Below are 19,669 nucleotides of genomic sequence, written 5' to 3' on the forward strand. Positions count from 1 at the left end.
TTTAAATGGAACAGGAGGATGTGAACATTTCAATAATTATTCAACAAACAATACAAAAATAGATAAAAGTTATGCATCTCACAGACTTTACTCCACTTTATATAATATTTATAGGTTTGTAGCTGATGATGATGATGATGATAATCGTTTTGACTTGCCGTAGAGATGTCAGATAAGAAAAGGTTATGATGTAGAGGTAGAAGAGGGAGGAGCTTGAATAAAATTGAATAAAAAAGAGAGAAATAGATGAAGGGGAGAAGAAACGAGACAGCCTTCCCTCTCTATATCCCCATCATACCTCTTTCTCTCTCCTGGTCGTCTACCAAATATACAGGGGAGCCTCCAATAAAGGCCATTGAAGGAACCTCATCCATCTAAGATCACCCCCAAGTTATTCTCCAATCTATAATCAATGCTTAGAATTGATCCATTCATTCTAAGCATTTTTTATCATTTCAGGACACTAAGTCTTACTTTAAACAGAGCCGTACAACACTTTCATGTATGCTCACCCTCACTTGCAACAGGGGAGCCATTGCACAACATTACACCAAGGTGCCATGCAGTGGGACTGAACCCAGACCATGTAGGGGGGAAGCAAACTTACCAGGCTTGCATCTATTTTTTATATGTGCACGTGCATGTTTATGCATGTATGTATGTGTGTGTGTGTGTAAGTGTGTGTGTGTGTGTAAGTGTGTGTGTGTGTCTGTGTGTGTAGTAGCACCATTTACTTTGACACTTTTGATGTCATATTTCTGCCTTAATTTTAATTATTTGTCATTAATTAATCTGGTGTTTGGAACATAACATGAAATTTTGGTGGAAGATATTTATTTAGATCACTTCAAAAAAGGACTCTAAATAGACAGTCTCTCTGGCTGGAAAACCAAAAGAGTAAAAGACGAAAGTATATTGATGGCTAAATTTTAATTAACTCCATAGATTTAATCAATTACAATTCAAATTATAAATAGATTGAAAGATAATCCTTTTATTCTTTTAAATGATATAAATTTCAACAGAAAAGTTTTGTCTATTGCCATTAGCAGTAGTATCAATACAGCCACAGTTTTAACATGGTTTCACTTCATTTAGAAACCCTTTTTTGCAAAAATGTATTTTTATTTTAATAGAGAAAGGGTCTACAGACATTGGGACTCACAGAGGAAATGACCGGGGACTGAGACTCCTGGTGGTTTGTCAAGCATGGCTGCCCTAAAAGCACCCAGTACACTCTGTAAAGTGGTTGGTGTTAAGAAGGGCATCCACCCATAGAAACCGTGCCAAAACAGGGACATGGAGCCTGAACAACCCTTCAGATGGTCAAACCATTCAACCCTTGCCAGCATGGAAAACGGATGTTAAATGGTGATGGTGATGATGATGATGATGATGATGATGATGTTCATTATAATGATGATCATCATCATCATTCAATGTTATACTTTAAGACAAATTATAAATAGAATCTTGTAAATACATAAACATAAGTATTTACTTATAATTAGGAGTGACTGTATGGTAAGAAGTTTGCTTCCCAGCCATGTGGTCCTGGGTTCAGTCCCACTGTGTGGTACTTTGTGCAAGTATCTTCTGTTATAGCCTAAGTTGACCAATGACTTGTGAATGGATTTGGTTGATGGAAACTGAAAGAAGCCTGTTGTATGTCATTCGTGTGTATGGCTTTTGTGTCTGTGACAACCAGTGCTTGTATGTTAATGCCCCTGTAACTTAGCAGTTCAGCAAAAAGACCGATAGAATAAGTACCAGATTTTTAAAAAAGTACTGGGGAAGATTTATCCAAATGAAATTCCTCAAGGTGGTGCCCCAGCATGGCCACAAGTATAAGATAACTGATATTATCCTTAAATCTGTTGTGATAGTTTTTTGTTTTTTTTTTCCTGAGAAGGAATTGCATAGCATCATGCAAAAGATTTTTATAAAAGTTTCTTTGTATTCATATAAAGGAAGGTCATTTTAATCACTGCTATCTTTGAATTAAACAAAACTTCATCTCCCCCTCTCTCACTCATATAATATATGTATATATATATGTGTATATATATGTATATATATATATATAATCATCAAATATGTATTTGAATTTTTCTTGTTATACATCACTTTTAACACAGACATTTTTATTCTGATATTTAATCTTATATCTCACATTCTGTTTTTCACATATACTTGATTTTTTTACATGATTGATATACATACTAATTCATATTTATAATGTATAATTTATAAATTTTAATTCTTAATATTACGTGTAATTTTTATTCTTAACTTTTAATTCTTAATTTTTAATCTTTAACGCTTAATTGTATTGCTTATTTTTAAATGGATGTAAAATTAGATACATAATATTTTCAAATAGGACCTGAAGATGTGTTGGAATTGTAAATCTGACAATTGCATATATGTATTTATATATGTATACATATATAGGTATACAGTTGTGTGTATGTATATATACTGTAATCTTCCAGTACTGAAACACATGTAGTTCCTTCATACTTAATAAATACAAGTTTTAACTAAAATATGATACAATTAATGAAGATTATTATAAACCCTGCTGGTAATTTAGGTTATATCCTTTAGGTATTATTTCGTGATGTGCAAACTGATACTCATTGGGTTATTTATGTATTATCTGAAATAGAATACCCGCATATCGATTAATCCCCAAAATTTAGATGCATATAACGCTGAAGGGTTGCACCTGATTGATTTGGAAATTTGTCTTCCGAAATTATTTATATACACAGACACACACATACACACATGCATGTGTGTGTGTGTCTATATATATCATCATCATCATCATCATCATCATTTAGCGTCCGCTTTCGATGCTAGCATGGGTTGGACGGTTCAACTGGGGTCTGTGTAGCCAGAAGGCTGCATCAGGCCCAGTCTGATCTGGCAGTGTTTCTACGGCTGGATGCCCTTCCTAACGCCAACCACTCCATGAGTGTAGTGGGTGCTTTTTACGTGCCACCCACACAGGTGCCAGACGGAGCTGGCAAACGGCCACGGACGGATGGTGCTTTTTACGTGCCACCGGCACGGGGGCCAGGCGAGGCTGGCAACAGCCATGATCGGATGGTGCTTTTTACGTGCCACCGGCACGGGGGCCAGGCGAGGCTGGCAACGGCCATGAATTGATGGTGCTTTTTACGTGCCACCGGCATGGAGGCCAGTCGGGGCAGCGCTGGCAACGGCCACGATCGGATGGTTCGCTTACTTGTCACCGGCACTGGTATCACAGCTGCAATTTTCATTGATGTTGATCGACTTCGATTTTGGTTCTGCTTTCTGATATCTGATTTGATTTGGTTTGATTTTGATTTTGATTTTCTCTTGCCTCAACGGGTCTTCACATATATATATATGTGTGTGTGTGTGTATGTGTGTGTGTGTGTGTCTATATATATATATATATATATACCAAAGAGTGAATACAAGCAGGAGACCTCCTGGACTGTGCTCAAATGTACTCATAACTGAAAATTTCAATTACTTGTAATTGTACGAGAAGGGATATTCCAATCATAGTTCAATGTGTAAGCGTTTTGCAAATAAGATGAATCTGTAGTGAGTGGAAAATGCGATTTGGCATAAACTGCGAATTGGGCATTTGACTTGGCCTTAGAAACTGCCGTTGTGTTGTGGAGACCTTTTGGCTTCATAGACATTTGGTTTCTGTCTTTAGGACTATTGTCTATTTATCTGGATGGATATTCTTTTTAGATGCTATCAGCAGATAAGGCCATAGTTATAAAATACACAGATATCAGCTGTCCAATGAATAGACTGCATGGAAAGACAGGAAGAAACATGAAGAAGAATGTCTTTGCAACCCCAGTGGGTGCTTATCTGTAACTATAAAGGGCCCCTTCCTCCCCATTTTCTGGTGTATTGTTAGTATTGGTGGTGGTAATCACGAGAGTTGTCCTGGAGAAGTTTTTAGAGTTGTTAGTTCTATTGGTGTAGGCAGTAGTTGTGGTACTAGTATGTGTGTGTGTGTGTGTGTTATGTTTATACGTCAGAATATGTATGCAAAAATGTCAGTCTTCTTGCATGTGTGTGTGTATATAAAACGAAAAAAGAAAAACATTCATTTATGGCCATATATAGTGAACAATGCCCCACAGAATTTGTTTCCTAACTTATAGAAAAATAGATATTTTTTAATGAAACTTTATACAAAATCATTTCATATGGTTTAGATTCCGATTATATCAGATTTTGTTGTGAAAAATATTTTCCTCAAGTCAGGAGAGCAGTTTCGGAAAATTCAAACGATTCGGCTTTGATCAGAGTGGAAAAGGTTTACACTGCAAATCCCAATATAGTTGGAATCTACACCATTAGAAGCATACATTTTATTTAGAGATATCCATTTTCCCTAAAGTTACGAAAAAAAAAAAACAAATTCGGTGGGGCACTGTTTTGTAGGTGTGCCTTATCTCTAAAAAACATTACAGTGAAATAGTACATGAATTGCTAGAAACCAGAGCCAATATACCATCAACTCATACCCCCAATGCATACCGTTTTCAGACAATGGGGGCACAGTTATCTGCGAAATGGTCAAATTAATTGAAATAAAACGAAAACATGAAATATTATCAATTTTATTTAGTGTTTTCAGCGATCAACGTACAAACAAACTTTACTTTTTATAAGGATATTTGCTTTTTTTTTTTATAAGGAGATAAATAGATAGATAGATAGATAGATAGATAGATAGATAGATAGATAGATAGATAGATACAGAGAGAGAGAGATACAGAGAGAGAGAGAGAGAGAGAGAGAGAGAGACAGGCGGACAGACAGACAGATAAAGGTAGTGCTTATCGCCACTTTAACTTGAGCATTCTCTAAGAGATGACGACACTTGTTTTTATTCAAAGCGCATCCTATATATATATATATGTGTGTGTGTGTGTATTGTTTACTTTAAACTATTCATTTTATAGGTGTATACACACACACACACAGAGTAAATGTGTTAAGATGTGGCAGAACCCACAATTATAATTTTACAGTTGTTTTTGTAATTCAGGTGCAGAAACTATATAAAGAAATTGTGTGTGTGCGTTTTGCAAAACAGTTGTATTTAAATTATATTCTGTTTATTGAAAACTTGTCCTTTTTTTTGCCATTACTTTTGGTTTTGCCAGAGACTTTTCTTCACAGCTGTTTTATTCTCTACTTTATGCGTTTATAAAACTAATTTGCCAAAATAAATGGACCGGTTGCAATAAAAATTGCAGATTCACAACATTCTAGTTATCAATGGAGTAAGGGAAACAACTCACTTAGTCGTCGATCATCTCCCCTGCATGTAAACTTTTTCTCTTCCTGGCTCCGTCTCGTATTATAAGGAACCCGACAGCACGCTTGTGATGAAAGACATTACAGATATGACCAACACGATTGTTTCTTTTTGTTTTTTTGTTTTTAATACAGTATATTCTAGAATCACATTATCCAATGTGTCCGTATTTTTATTTTAAACCAGCAAGGTGAGGGAGATTTGGCTGTTAACCCTAGCAGGCCAAACAATTATGTATGTTTGCATGTGTGCGCTCGTAATATAGTGACCAAGGAGGACTATTACTGACCATTGCCCATGCAAGGGGCTATTACACCAGCAGTCCGCCTAACCTAAGTTTGCGTCCACAGTTTCCATGCTGGCAACGGTGTCCTCCTACTTGGCTGGGCATTGGATAGTTGCTTCACCGGCGATTGCACAACCTAAAGTTTTTAGGCTCAATAAGGCTTGCATAACATCTCAAAGATCCTCTTCATCCTACTGATGCAGAAACAAGCCAGGGCAAGGTAATATGGGTCACAGGCTCAGGAGTGTAGGAGCATCGTGATTTCAAGCGCAAACAAAAAATCTCTTAAATGCTCAGTGTCTTCCCCTGCATATCCGGTTTTACATCAGAACAGACTTCTCCTTAATAAAAGCTAAGAGATGCCTCACTCCTACTGGTCTTCTGGCATACCAGAGGGAGAAGGGTTGAGCAAACCAAACAACCTTCTGATGCCATTTCCTTTTGCAGGTGCTAGGGCCCAGCATATAGTAGATGTGATAAACCCACTGGTTGTTATATACACTGCATGTTATGTGTAGAAAGAATATATTAATTCCATTTGGCTTGTATCAAAATAGTGACAATAATGTGAATGAGATGAGCCCAATTTTTTATGACATGTAAACATAAATAGGATAACTGTATTTACAATGACATGGTGTTTAGTAATGAATACTAACTGTATTAAACCTACATCATAGTTTGTGTGTGTGCCTGTATACAGGGCCCGGACAGTATCTGAGGACAGATTTATGGTTTTTAAAAAATGCTCATATAATAACAGAAAAAAACTGTATCTTTATAAAAATAACATAAACAGAAAGCTAAATTATCGAATTAATAATTTCATTCAATAGAACCACCAAAAGCATCAATATCTGCCTCTACATGGGGTCGAAATCGTTTACAATCTCGGATTAAGTGGTCCTTGTCCAGCTTTCAAAGAATCTTTGGTGCTATAGGGTGTTCATTGACATTTTTCTCAATGATGCTCCATACATAGTAGTCCAGTGGATTGAGATCTCGAGAATTAGATGGCCAAATGTTGGGTGGGTGATGTGATCATGCAAATTGTCGGCCATCCATTCTTGTGTGATGGTGCAGAATCTTGTTGAAAGACATAAGGCCTTCCATTGCATAGTATGTTGGTCCAAGACTTAAATTTATCCAGAACCTCAATATATGCAGCAGAATTCACCCTAAAGCTTTGTGGAAAAATGTGAGGAGGCATCACATGTCCTTCATTGCTAACAACACCCAAAACCATGACACTTGCAAGAAATTTTGTGTGTATTATACTCTTGAAAGGTCCATCTGTCATTTCTTCTGTTAGTTTTCTGGCCCTGGTCAAAGTTTTTCTCATCTGAGAAAAACCAAATCACACCATCTTCTGATGGATTTTTAAGTTTGTTCAAAAGTCTTTTGGATCTGATTAAAAGGTTTTCTTTTGTTTTTTTTAACATGAATTGACCTCTCCTCATTATATAAGATTTGTATATTCATTGCACAATATGATTTTTATTGGTAAAATTTAACCAATATTTCTCAAAGAAAAACGAAATTTACATGTTCAGGAATATCCCTTAGGTAAAGTTTGAACGTTGCTCTCCACACATTGTTAAAATAGCAAGAAGGGATGCATTTGGGATGTGGAATGTCTTCAAGCGCTCACAGCCCTCAACCAATTAGACACTACAATAGGTGGAACGTCTACGTTAGCTTTTTATAGAGTACTTGTAGAGGAAAAATGCAATGATGTTCTTGGGGACACCTTGGGTATCAAAGAAGATCAGTTAGCCCCTCTTTTCTTGAGAACTTTCAGCCCAGGACCAATGGATAATTTCCAAAAATCGCTGGCCTGGCAGTGCTACCAGGGAGATTTGCCTGTTTGAGATAAACTTTACAGGCAAGCATGTCTGAGATGTGCGCAGGACAATGAGACAGTCCTGCATGCATTTGTCCAGTGCCCAAGCATTACCGATCTGTGGGTTTATGTTGAGCACCTGCTGTTGCATATGGGATGGATCCAGCTGTCAACTGAATTGTGAAGATTGCCTGCCACTTTCCTTTAACCACGAAGGAAAGGCTGTGTTTACATGCCTGGTGGCCATGACAAAAGAGGTTATATGGTGGACGAGATTGAAGGGGCTGAAGACAAACACTTTTCTCTTTGACCCTGATAAACTTCAAGTTTCATTTGAAAAGGAAAATAAGGGTCGAGAGGGAAGTGTTGTTTTTTGGCCAGTTTGCTGAAAAGTGGATGAAAGTGGTGAGAATGGTGCAAGTGGATGGTCCTGCCTGGAGCATATCCCTGTAGTTAGGAAAAACACACCTGCCCCAAAAGTCAGGGTACCCATGGTTTTCCATGGGTTTTTTCCGTGAGCAACCCTCAAATGTCTCCTCCCTATTGAGGATTATACATTGTTGTTCTTTTTCTTTTTCAATTTTGTTAGTCTTCTTTACACACAAAACCCTCACAACACACTCACACACACACTCTTTGTTTTGTCCTGTTCTGTCCACAATGTTTTTCTTAATGTAGACCCTTGTGGTTAATAAAGAAATCGTTACTACTACTACTACTACTAAGGTGGCAAGCTGGTAGAATCATTAGCATGCTGGGCAAAATGCTTAGCAGTATTTCGTCTGCCACTACTTTCTGGGTTCAAATTCTACCAGGGTCAAGCTTGCCTTTAATCCTTTCGGGGTCAATTAAATAAGTACCAGTTTACACAGTAGGGTCGATGTAATCAATTTAATCCTTTCCCCTAAACCTGAGCTCATGTGCTTCCAGTAGAAAGCATTATTAAGGCAGCAAGCTGGCAGATTTGTTAGCACACTGGTTGAAATGCTATTTTGACTGCCGCTGTGTTCTGAGTTCAAATTCTGCCAAGGTTGACTTTGCTTCTCATCCTTTTGAGGTTGATAAATTAAGTACCAGTGAAACACTGGGGTTGATGTAATTGGTTATCCCCCTCTCCCAAATTTCAGGCCTTGTGCCTATAGTAGAAAAAATTATTATTATTATTATTATTATGGAGAGAGACTGACATTGAGTAGCCTATGTATATTTACCTACACCTGCTTTCTTTGACATGTTCAAGGACTCACTACACCCAGACATGTGCCAGTAAAAGTCCTCCTTTTTCACAGGTGTCAACCACTATCCCCTTCATGCTCTTACATTCTGCTGCAATCTACAAACTTAGAATAGTTATGATTAATTTCAGCGCTATGAAAGGTCGGTCTGGCAAGATTGTTGAAATGCTTGAGTGAAGAAAATTGGATGTTTGCTGCATGCAAGAGGTCCAATGGCAGAGAGCTTCAGTTAGACTGCTTGTGGGCAAGGAGCATAAATATAGATTCTTCTGGATAGGAAGAAGTGGGGTAGGTATACGCTTGGCAGAGAAGTGGATAGATAGGTGATTGAAGTAGTCAGGGTATGCAATAGGATTATCAAGTTAAGAATAATCTTGTATAATGCACCAGTGACAGAAGATCTGTTTCTATGAGTCCCAAGATAAGGGAAATGACCTTATCTTAGGTGGTGACTTCAATAGTCAGGTTGGACAACACACCAATGGATTTCATTGTGTGCGTGGAGGTTTTGGCTTTGGCACTAGAAATGAGGAGAGAAGAAGGTTCTTGGAGTTCTGTGATGCAAATGACTTGCTGGTCTGCAACACTAACTTCAGGAAGCTAACCAGTCATGGTGGACATTCAAGTCAGATTGACTACCTCCTCACCAGAAACAGAGATAGACTGAAGCTTGTAAATGTAAAGCCCTTTCCCAGTGAGTAATGTACAACTCAAAATACAGGTTAGTGGTTTGTGAGTTCAGACTTAGGGATAGAGGGACACAGAGACACAAAATGATATGGAAAAGGGGGTTATGGAAACTGAAAGATCCATTAAACTGTCAGAGGTTTAGAGACATTCTGATTAGAGCATTGAATGAGAAGGGGGAGTGGGTTGTGAGGTATAGCATCGAGATAATGGGAAGTTCCTATGAGACAACCTTCTGAAGGCTGTAGGCCAAGTCTATGGCTGGGGCAAAGTTTCCCCCAGACTGAGAGTGACCTCATGATGGAACAGCAAGGTAGATAGCATCATAAAAGCAAAGAGACAGACTTGGAGAGAATGGCGAAATGGAGGCAGTAAAGAGCTATATCATGTAGCCAAGAGGGAATCTAGGTGATAGGTTTATCTAACCAGGGCAGAAGCAGAAAGGAAGGTTTGCCAATGTCTTACAGCATGAAGATAGAGACTTGAGAAGTTTAGGATTGCTAGCAGTATGTCAGAGGGAATCAAGATGTTGTGGGTGAGAAGTGTGTATGTATGCTTGCACTCAGTGACACCGAAAAGAAAGAAGCATGAAAGACTATGAAATGTGGAGAATGAATGGGAGAAAGAGAGCCTCCCTCATACAAACCTAAGAGAGGGACCAGCTTTTCAAGATGACAGCAGTATAATTGATAAGGCAATTAAAGATATGAAGACAGGGAGAGCCCTTGGTCTATCAGGAGTCACTGCTGAGGTGCTTAAAATATCTGGTAGAGTTGGTTATGGTCACCCAAATAGTAAATCAGGTTATTCAGGAAGGTGTAATCCCCATTGACTGGTGTAGCAGCATTATAGTCAGCTGCTACAAGGGAAGCAGGGATGCCTTGGATAGAAGTAATTGCAGAGGCATCAAGTTGCTTGATCAAGCCATGAAAGTGATAGAAAGAGTTATAGTCCAGTTAATTAGGGGTAGAATCAGATTAAATGAAATGCAGTTTGGCTTTGAGCCCCAGAGAAACACTATTTATGCCATCTTTATAATCAGACAATTTCAGGAGGAATATTTGACCAAGAATAAACCATTGTACTTGGTATTTGTTGACTTAGAGAAAGCTTTTGGCAGAGTACTCCATTGTGTGATATGGTGGTCTCTGAGGAAATTGGGGGAAGACGAGTGGCTTGTGAAAGTTGTACAAGCCACGTACAGACGTTCTGTCAGTAAGGTGAGAATTAACCATGAATATAGCAGTGGATTTAGTGTAGAGTTTGGCATTCATCAGGGTTTGGTTCTCAGTCCTCTCTTATTCATGATCATCCTCCAGACCATGACAGAGGAGTTCAAGACAGGCTGCCCCATGGGAATTGTTATATGCTGATGATCTTGTAGATTCTGTAACAGAACTAGAAATGAAATTCCAGGTGTGGAAGCAAAATCTGGAATCAAAGGGTCTTAAGGCTAACTTAGCAAAGACTAAGGTTCTAGTAAGCAAGAAAACAGACAGAACCTTTCCCCCATCAGGTAAATGACCCTGCTTGATATGTTGAAAAGGTGTAAGCAGGAATTCCATACAGTGTCGCCAGTGCAAGCTATGGATACACAAGAAGTGCAGTGGAATAATAGGAAGATTTTTAGAGAAGCTAGTGTTTGTATGTGGAAGATGTACAGGAGCCACAAAAACTACAAATACTCAGGAAATTGATTTTCTCAAATGTCCCAAAGGTTATTATGAGGTAGTGGGTAATTTCTGCTACCTAGGGGGCCTAATTAGCTGCGGCGGGGGGTGGGGATGCACAGAAAGTGTAGTCACTAGAATAAGAATAGGATGGCGAAAATTCAGAGCTTTTACCTTTGTTGGCAACTAAAAGTCTCTCTCTCTCTCTCTCTCTCTCTCTCTTCTCTCTCTATCTCTCTTTCTCTCTCTCTCTCTCTTTCTGTGAGTGCCCATGTACTCAGTGTCCAGAGTGCACATGTACACTGATGTTGCACATAAGAGGAATTAGATGCAGTGTGCAAGGTTGCATTGGTTTGGATGTAAACAGTTGCATACAAAAGTGCCAATCACTTGAAGTGGACTGAACTTGTGGAAGAGGGAGACCCAGGAAGACATGGGATGAAGTACTGAAGACCAGTTTCAAGATGCTGAGCCTTACAAAGGAGATGACTAAGGACTGAGATATCTGGCCCCTTGCTGTACTCAAGAAGACCTGTCCACCATGCAAGAGTTGATACTAATGCTAGTGCCTCATAAAAGCACTTGTGCTGGTGCCACATAAAAAGCACCCATTACCATCCAACCCATGTCAGTATGGAAAATGGACGTTAAATGGTGATATTTCTATGATTATTATTATTATTAAGGTGGTAAGCTGGCAGAGTCATTAGCACGCTGGACAAAATGCCTAGCAGTATTTCGTCTGTTGCTATTTTCTGAGTTCAAATTCCACCTCAGTTGACTTTGCCTTTCATCCTATTGAGGTCGATAAATTTAGCACCAGTTGCATACTGGGTCAATCTAATCCCCTATAGTAGAAAGGATTCTTCTTCTTATTATTATTATTCTTATTCTTCTTCTTATTATCATCATCATCATCATCATCATCATCATCATCATCATCATCATTATTTATTATGTTTGTTTTTATTTTTCAGAGGAAGCTGAATTGTGTGTGTCACGTCCGCTCTCCTCCTCTGAAGACTTATTCCACATCTATGACAACTACATCCGTCATGTACAACGCAATATTCAAGAGCAACAGGAGGAAGGCATTCACTGTTTCTTACTGGTGCAGTGCCGCACAGGAACTAATGCCAATGTGCAGCACACAAAGAAGAAGCTGGCACAACTTGTTGCACATGCTTGCATCTTTGACAATTTCTGCTTCAAATTTTTTGATATTGTCAGCTTTGATGAGAAGGCAGCAAAATATGTTTTAGACGTGAAAGACTTTGATGAAGAAACTGTCCTCATTGCCCTAACATTCCTCTATACAGGAGTTGTGAAATGCTCCAGCAAGCTCCTTCTTGACCTCAAGCGCTTGGCTCGTTATCTTGGTCTAGAGGAAGTGATCAGTATCTGTAATAAGTTGATTCGGGAACAGAAGGCTTTTATCACTGACAAGGTGAAACCAAAAATTGATGTAAGTATTCCTGTTGTTGTTGTTGTTGTTGTTAATGATTAATTTACATCTTGAAGTCTGAATATAATTAAAGACATTCCAGCCATGGACACCCTCCCTTTTCAGAGATAGTTTATTGCAAGTAATAGGAAAAAAATCGAAAGAGTCAATGGAAATTGCTGCTGGTAACATCAATAAACATTATAAAGAAATGCTGGAAGAGTTTGGAGAAGTTCTTTATGTGATGGGAGTAAAGTTACTTATTTAAACTCCCAAACTTCAAAATGCAAAGTTTATCTCAGATTTTACATTCCCCATTATGTTGTTGTTGTTGCCACTATTATTGATTGGTTCAAGGCAGAATCCAAGAAAAATCATGCAAAAAGGTTAATCAATAAATATGATTGTTAGTGTATCATGGTGACTAAACATTTCAACATTTCAGGTGTTTATATTTCCAAAGAGTTATGATTGACCATTAAACCCACAAATTTTTTTTTTTAATTCCCTCCCTGTTTATTTCTTCGGGTTCCTTTCCGTTGAAGAGTGTAGGCTCAAAATATAAAAGACTTTCTCATCTTCTTGAGCATCAAACTAATACACCTGCTTGTTGTTTCTACACATATCTTTTGTTTTTCTGTAAATTTCAACTCTGTCTGTGTGTGTGTGTGTGTGTTTAAAGTGTCTCTCCTGGACAAATGCTGCAGCTTCACAGCGTTTAACTACACACATATACATTATGTATGTTATATTGATGACATTTACATTATTTAAGCTGCTTCAAACACAAATTCTAATTTTGTTTCCCTTGTGATGAATTTGCCCATCCGCAAATACTGTTAGTATTCCTGATTGAGACAGATCATCTCAAAGTGACCCTGAAAAGTAGAAACGTTTGAGGATGAGGATATATATCGTTCAGAATTGTACAAAAAACAAAAATCAGATTTATGGAGGAACAACAAACAAGATTTATTAGTTTGATGCTCAAGAAACGAAAGAATCTTTAATGTTTTGAACCTATTCACTTCTATAGAAAGGAAGAGGAAAGAATAAAGGAAGAGAGAAAAAAATGTGTCTGGATTAATGATTTCCCATGTTGAATTGGCCGAAAGGAAGAAAGTGGTTGATGGCAAAGGAGACAATACTGACTTGGTTAATGTGTTCGTGCATAAGCATGTGTGTGTATGTGAGGGTAATGTGTGTGTTTGTATATGTGTATGCGTGTGGGGAAGCATGCATGTAAATATGAAGATTATATGAGTATGTGTGTATGTGAGTAAAGAAGCACCTGCACATGAGGGAAGTGTGTGAGATTATTAGATGTGTGTGTGTGTGTGTTTGTGCAAACGTGTGCAGCAGCCAAATGTATGCTTTGTGCAAGTAGCATGTGTGCATGCAAGTGTGTGCATGTTTATACATAAAGTATGTGTTACACTGTTGTGTACGTGTGTATTGTGTGTGTTTATGCATGAATATTGCATGTTTTTATCCGTGTGTATGCATGTGCATGAGTGTGCATGTCCCTGTTATCCATTGGTGTGTGCATATGGCACTGCTGGATAAAGTGTGTGTGTATATGGAGTTGATATATGCATAATATTCTGTTTGTGTGTATGTATATGTGTGTGTTTGTGAAGCTATCTGACATATGTGTGTGTCATGGAGGGATATATTTGGGTCAACCTGGATGGTGGTGCAAAGAAGAATAGGGGTGACAGGAAGCAGGGGTTGTACTTCCTAGAGTTTGTCTGCAATTCCTTCATATGGCATTGGTCACATCATGGCTTTAGTAGAACACTGTGTGCACAGAACTGTAGGACCAAAACTGGAAGCACATTTTGGGAAGTGAACTAGTTAACCATCTGTGTGTTTGTGTGTGTGTTGCTGCAGTATGGCGAATGTTCACTTTCTAATCTCAAGGTCTAGAATTCAGTACTATTAGTGTTGGATGTAGTGATGATGGTGATGTTTGTGTTGGGTGTGATGATGATGATGGTATTATCAATGTTTATATTTTTCTCTTCCCTTCCTCAGAGAGAGCCCTACATACAAGAAGTGTCCCCTGAAGCCGTCCTCAGTTCCAAGTCATTGAGAAATCTCTCCACACTCAAGTCTGAGCTTCTTCATAAAGATTCTCCACACACAACTTCAAAGAAAACTAAAGAGACAGGAAGGAACAATAAATGTAAGTAGGACCATCAAACACACACACACACACAACTACACATGATCACACACACACAACTACACATGATCACACTCTCACACACACACAACCACATACACACATGTGTGTGTGCATGATATCTAGGCTCACATATTCCTTTATTGTGTTATATGTTTCAGTTATTAGACCCTGGCCAGGCTGAGGTACAGCACTTCAGCCTCGACTTGTTTTTTTTTTTTTATCTTTAATATGACAGAATCTAGTTATTAATATGAACTCTATTATTGACCTAGTTATCAAAATGGGCACAAAAGTTGGCCTACTTCATTGTACATTCTAGTTTTTGAAAATGGACGTTACTAAAATGTTATTAAAACAGTCCCCAATACTGAGCCAGTAATTAATATTAACTAAACTGTTAACCCACTTGTTAAAATAGGTTGCAATGTTGACCTAATTATAAATATATGCTTCAGTGTTGACCCAGTTTTCAAAATAAGCTCAACTGCTGACCTGTTTATTAATATTTCACTATAGATCTAACTATTCTGAAAGATATGGCTGTTAACTTGGTTATTGAAATAGACTGCATTGTAAACCCAGTTATTAATATTAACTTCATTGTTGATCAAGTTATAAAAATAGATTCCAAAGTCGACCCTGTTATTAATATAAACAACGTTGACCCAGTTATTAGTATAAATTTGTGTTAACCCAGATATTAATATAAACTTATTGTTTATTATTTATTTGCTTCAAAATTTGATGCTGACAAAGTTGCATCCATAAAACTTAATGTTGACCTAATTCTTCTTAACTCAGGCTTTCACTGCTAACTATTAATGGATGTTTCAATATTTATCCATTTATTAATGTAGCCTTCACTGTTGACCTAATTAAGAATGTTGCCTTCATTCTTTACCCAGTTATAGATGCAGGGTTTAGTGTTGACCTAGTTATAAATATTTCATTGTTGATCTCTGAAAGAAGACAGGTACTCAGCATGCCAAGAATCACTGGGATCTGGTTTCAAATCTGAGTAGATTCCATTGTTCTTTAAACATGCATAAACATCTGAAGGAAAGGCATGAATGTCACTACATACCATTCCTCCTCCTTGAATAAGGACTAATTTCTATTTGCTACAGAACCATTCTTATTCTGCCATCTTGGTTACTCTGAAATAAATTTTTTTCTTTTATTTCAGCAAATTCCTCTTCTGGTGGAGAAGTTTATCACAAATATGAAGGATACATCAAGCGGTTGTGGGATGGCTTGTGTCTTCAACAAAGGCAAAATCGATTCTGTAACCTAATTCTTCAGTTTGAAGCTGGTTATCCCAATCTCTATATTCATACGACAATCTTTTCCATTTTTTGTTCTAATTTTGCTGATCTTGCCAAATTTGAAGAAGTATCAGGGAAATATTATATTAATCTCTGTGGCTATTCCTATGACACAACAGTAATCTTGGTTGGATTCCTTTATACAGGAATCCTGAAATGTCCCCGCAAACTGGTTTCAGAACTTCAAGAGCTTTCCCATCATCTGGGGGTCAAAGAAATCAGTATTGTCTGTGAAGACTATCTAAAATCATCAGAATTATTATCGTCACACTCATTTTCTTTCCCATCTTCAGTTCCATTACCAAATTCATCTTCAAAGAACTCAGAAGCCGAAGCACCAAGCAAGGCTAAAGTTGCAAAAATTTCAACACAAAATTCCTCCAATTACAACAACAATTCGTCTCTCTCTCTTTCCGATTATATCAACAACTACCTTTGGGTAATCATGGGACTGCACCAAGAGAACGTTGTCTCTTCCTCCTCATCACCAAGTCTAGATTGCAACTCTGCTTTCTCTGCAGACTCAAATAATTCCGGGTCTGCTTCCAGTGTTAGTAATCTCTCCTTTGCAACAGAGTCTGGCTCTTCAAATGAATCAAGGAATTACAAATTCCCAACCCTAAGCAATTACCTGCAGCAATCAAGTGTGGAATATGGCCAGAATTCCAAGGTTTTTTCTATCCTTGCAAAAACAAAGAAACAAGCTGAGACTGTTCTGCATCCGTTGCCGTCCCTTCAACACCTTTCAAGCAGTAATGATTCCAACAGCAGCAGCAGTAGCAGCAAAGACAGTGGAAAGAATTCACTGATGAAAGTGAAACTAAGGCCATCAAAAACTGATGCTTGTCTTCAGGATCGCAAAAAAATTTACCGAGATGTTATTTATGTGAATAAAGATGGGAGTCAGGTTAAAGGTAAGAAAGTGGCTTGTTATGAAGACTCACTGCCTTTACCAAAGCGCAAAGCTGCCCGTCCACAGAAAGTCCCAAAAAGCAGTGTCGAGATTGATTTAGATGAGATAGGAATTGTCTCGGCAGACACATATGACGGAGGATATCGACGCAAGCGACGAGCTGTACAGTGTCCTAAATGTCCAAGATCTTTTGCTGATGAAAAGGCTCTTTTAAAGCACTTAAATTCACATGAGCAAGGTGTAATTCATAAATGTCATGTTTGTGGCATGAATTATGCCCGCTTGTGTGATTACACTCGCCACATCCGGGTACATACAGCAGAGAATCAGTACACCTGCAGCTACTGCAATAAAGTCTCTCAGACACAACGTGATTTCATAGAACATAACAAAAGTGAGCACCAGGACAATCGTCCATTTAAATGCGATGCTTCAGGGTGTACTTTCCAAGCGGCCAAACTGGCCTACCTCACAGACCATCGTCACATTCACAGTGATGTGAAAGGTTTCATCTGTAATAAATGTGGCCGTACGTTTTCTCAGGCTGGTGGACTGCACAGTCACATAAAGAGCTGTTATCAAATGCAAGGTTACTTGTGTGATCTTTGTGGTCAGACTTTCAACCACTTGGGTTCAATGAAATCCCACAGACGTATACACCTCGGTGAGAAACCTCATGCTTGTTCAGATTGTGGTGCAAGATTTAGTGACCATCGAAATCTGCGACGACATAAGCGAATCCACGAAAATTCCTTCCCATATCCATGTACTCACTGTGACAAACGTTTCCGTCATTCAAACTCTTTAAAAGCCCATCTACGTCACCATGGGGTCAATGTAGGTGGCACTAGTGTAACTGTCCTTATACAAGGAAATGACTGCAATTACCTTGACCCTGAAGAATTCCCTATGTGTCCCTCACCTGCAAGTTCAGAATTTCAAGACTTGGCAGAAATTAATTAACACCATTTTGGAATTGGTGTCTCTGATGTAGTAATTGTTTATTTTGGTGAAAGCTATTGTTTCTAAATCTGTGTCAAGTGTTTCTAACGTGAAAATTGTTGACCTTTTCATCTTCTATATTTTATGGTTTGGTTAGCAACAGTGGTCAGTGGCACAGTTACTGGCAGGAAATATTTCTGAAGAGATCCCTCAGGAATGAGATTCACACCCAGCTTTCATCTGATCTTAAAATCAACTTACTACACAATACATACTCATATATAAATATCTATATAAACACACACACACATGCACACAAAAAACACAAGATATGTACACACATAATTATAAGAGCAATTTAAGAAGCTGGTTTTGAGAGGAGCTTACTACAAAGATCTTCAAACCATTTTGGTTTCTGTAAGAAATGAAGAAAAGTTTATTAGAATTTCTTTCTTTTTTTTTTTCCCCCACCCATCTTTTCAAGCCTGATCACCACCACAAGACAAGCCTGGTCCCTTTTTTTTTTGTTTTGTTTTGACTAAATCCAGGTTTCCTATGAAACAAGATTTTATTAGCTCCCCAGCTCCCTTCCAAATCACCCCCTCCCCACACAGGAACAAGGTTTCATTGTGAAAATTCAAAGAAAACACAATGAGAAAACAAAAGAAACCAAACATTTTATTCTGTAGATCCATAATGGAGAAAGAAGGGAGTGGGGCTTTTTTACACTTTTTTTTGTTTTCTCTTCTTGCTTGTCTTGTCTTTATTGTTGATGAATTTACATATATATGTATATATGTATGTATATGTAAATTATATATATATATACACACACACACATGCATGCACACACACATACACACACATACACACGCATACACAGATATATACATATATATGTGTGTGTGTATACTGAAACATTCACACCCAGGGACAGATGAATATACATGCGCATATGTGTGTGTATATGGGTTGTAATGGTGTAAGATTGTTTTCTTCATTCAATGTTAATTAATTAATTTGTAAAATTATCTCTTGTTGATTATCTGAGTGAAACTGTTGACAACTTTCACTTGCTACATGTTAAGATTTTGGTAAAACAACAAACGAGGCCCTGCAAGGAAATTAACAGATCATATTACTAGGATGTGACTTGAGAGATGATATTCAAATGAGGATGATGGTGATTGTGATGATGGTGATAGTGATGGTGATTGTGATGATGATGATGATGGTGATGGTGATTTTGATGGTGATGATGATGATGATGGTGATGGTGATGGTGATGAGGAGGAGGGAGAGGAGGGGGATTAATTATAAATAACACATTTGTAATTGTGCTACCTACAAATATATATACTGGTTAATAAGGAGTGTGTAAATATATGTGCATATATATATATGTGTGTGTGTGTGTGTATATATATATATATATATACACACACACATATAAATTTAGATAGATAATTGTGTATATACACACAACTGTAAATATGTTGTGTTGCTTAAAATAATAATAATAATAATAATTACAACAACCGTAATTATGACAAAAGTGTTAGGAAATCTAAGGCAACGTGAAAAATCCTTGGGAAATATTATTATATCTAAAACTTATGTGTGTGTGTGTGTGTGTGTGTGTGTGTGTGTGTGTGTGTGTGTGTGGTAAACGTTTTGTTGCGATCCAATATTTTAGATGTGAAATAAGGTAGATTGGATTGAGTTTGAGATCCACATTTTTAGAAAATCGTATTTATTGTGAGTCTTTGAGTAAAGGATA

The 19,669-nt window shown here is 37.8% G+C and overlaps 1 protein-coding gene across 1 annotated transcript; it reads left to right on the top strand.

The window, feature by feature from the left end:
* Nucleotides 1–10,183: 10,183 nt before the first annotated feature.
* LOC115221539 (zinc finger and BTB domain-containing protein 11-like) lies at nucleotides 10,184–18,757 on the top strand. Its single transcript, XM_029791741.2, has 4 exons — nucleotides 10,184–10,682; nucleotides 12,052–12,539; nucleotides 14,556–14,706; nucleotides 15,896–18,757. Exons 1-4 carry the CDS (start codon nucleotides 10,184–10,186, stop codon nucleotides 17,908–17,910), a joined length of 3,153 nt encoding a protein of 1,050 aa, XP_029647601.1. The 3' UTR covers nucleotides 17,911–18,757.
* The last annotated feature ends 912 nt before the right edge of the window (nucleotides 18,758–19,669 follow it).

The sequence above is a fragment of the Octopus sinensis genome, linkage group LG18 (genome assembly GCF_006345805.1).
Source record: "Octopus sinensis linkage group LG18, ASM634580v1, whole genome shotgun sequence".
Lineage (NCBI taxonomy): Eukaryota > Metazoa > Mollusca > Cephalopoda > Octopoda > Octopodidae > Octopus > Octopus sinensis.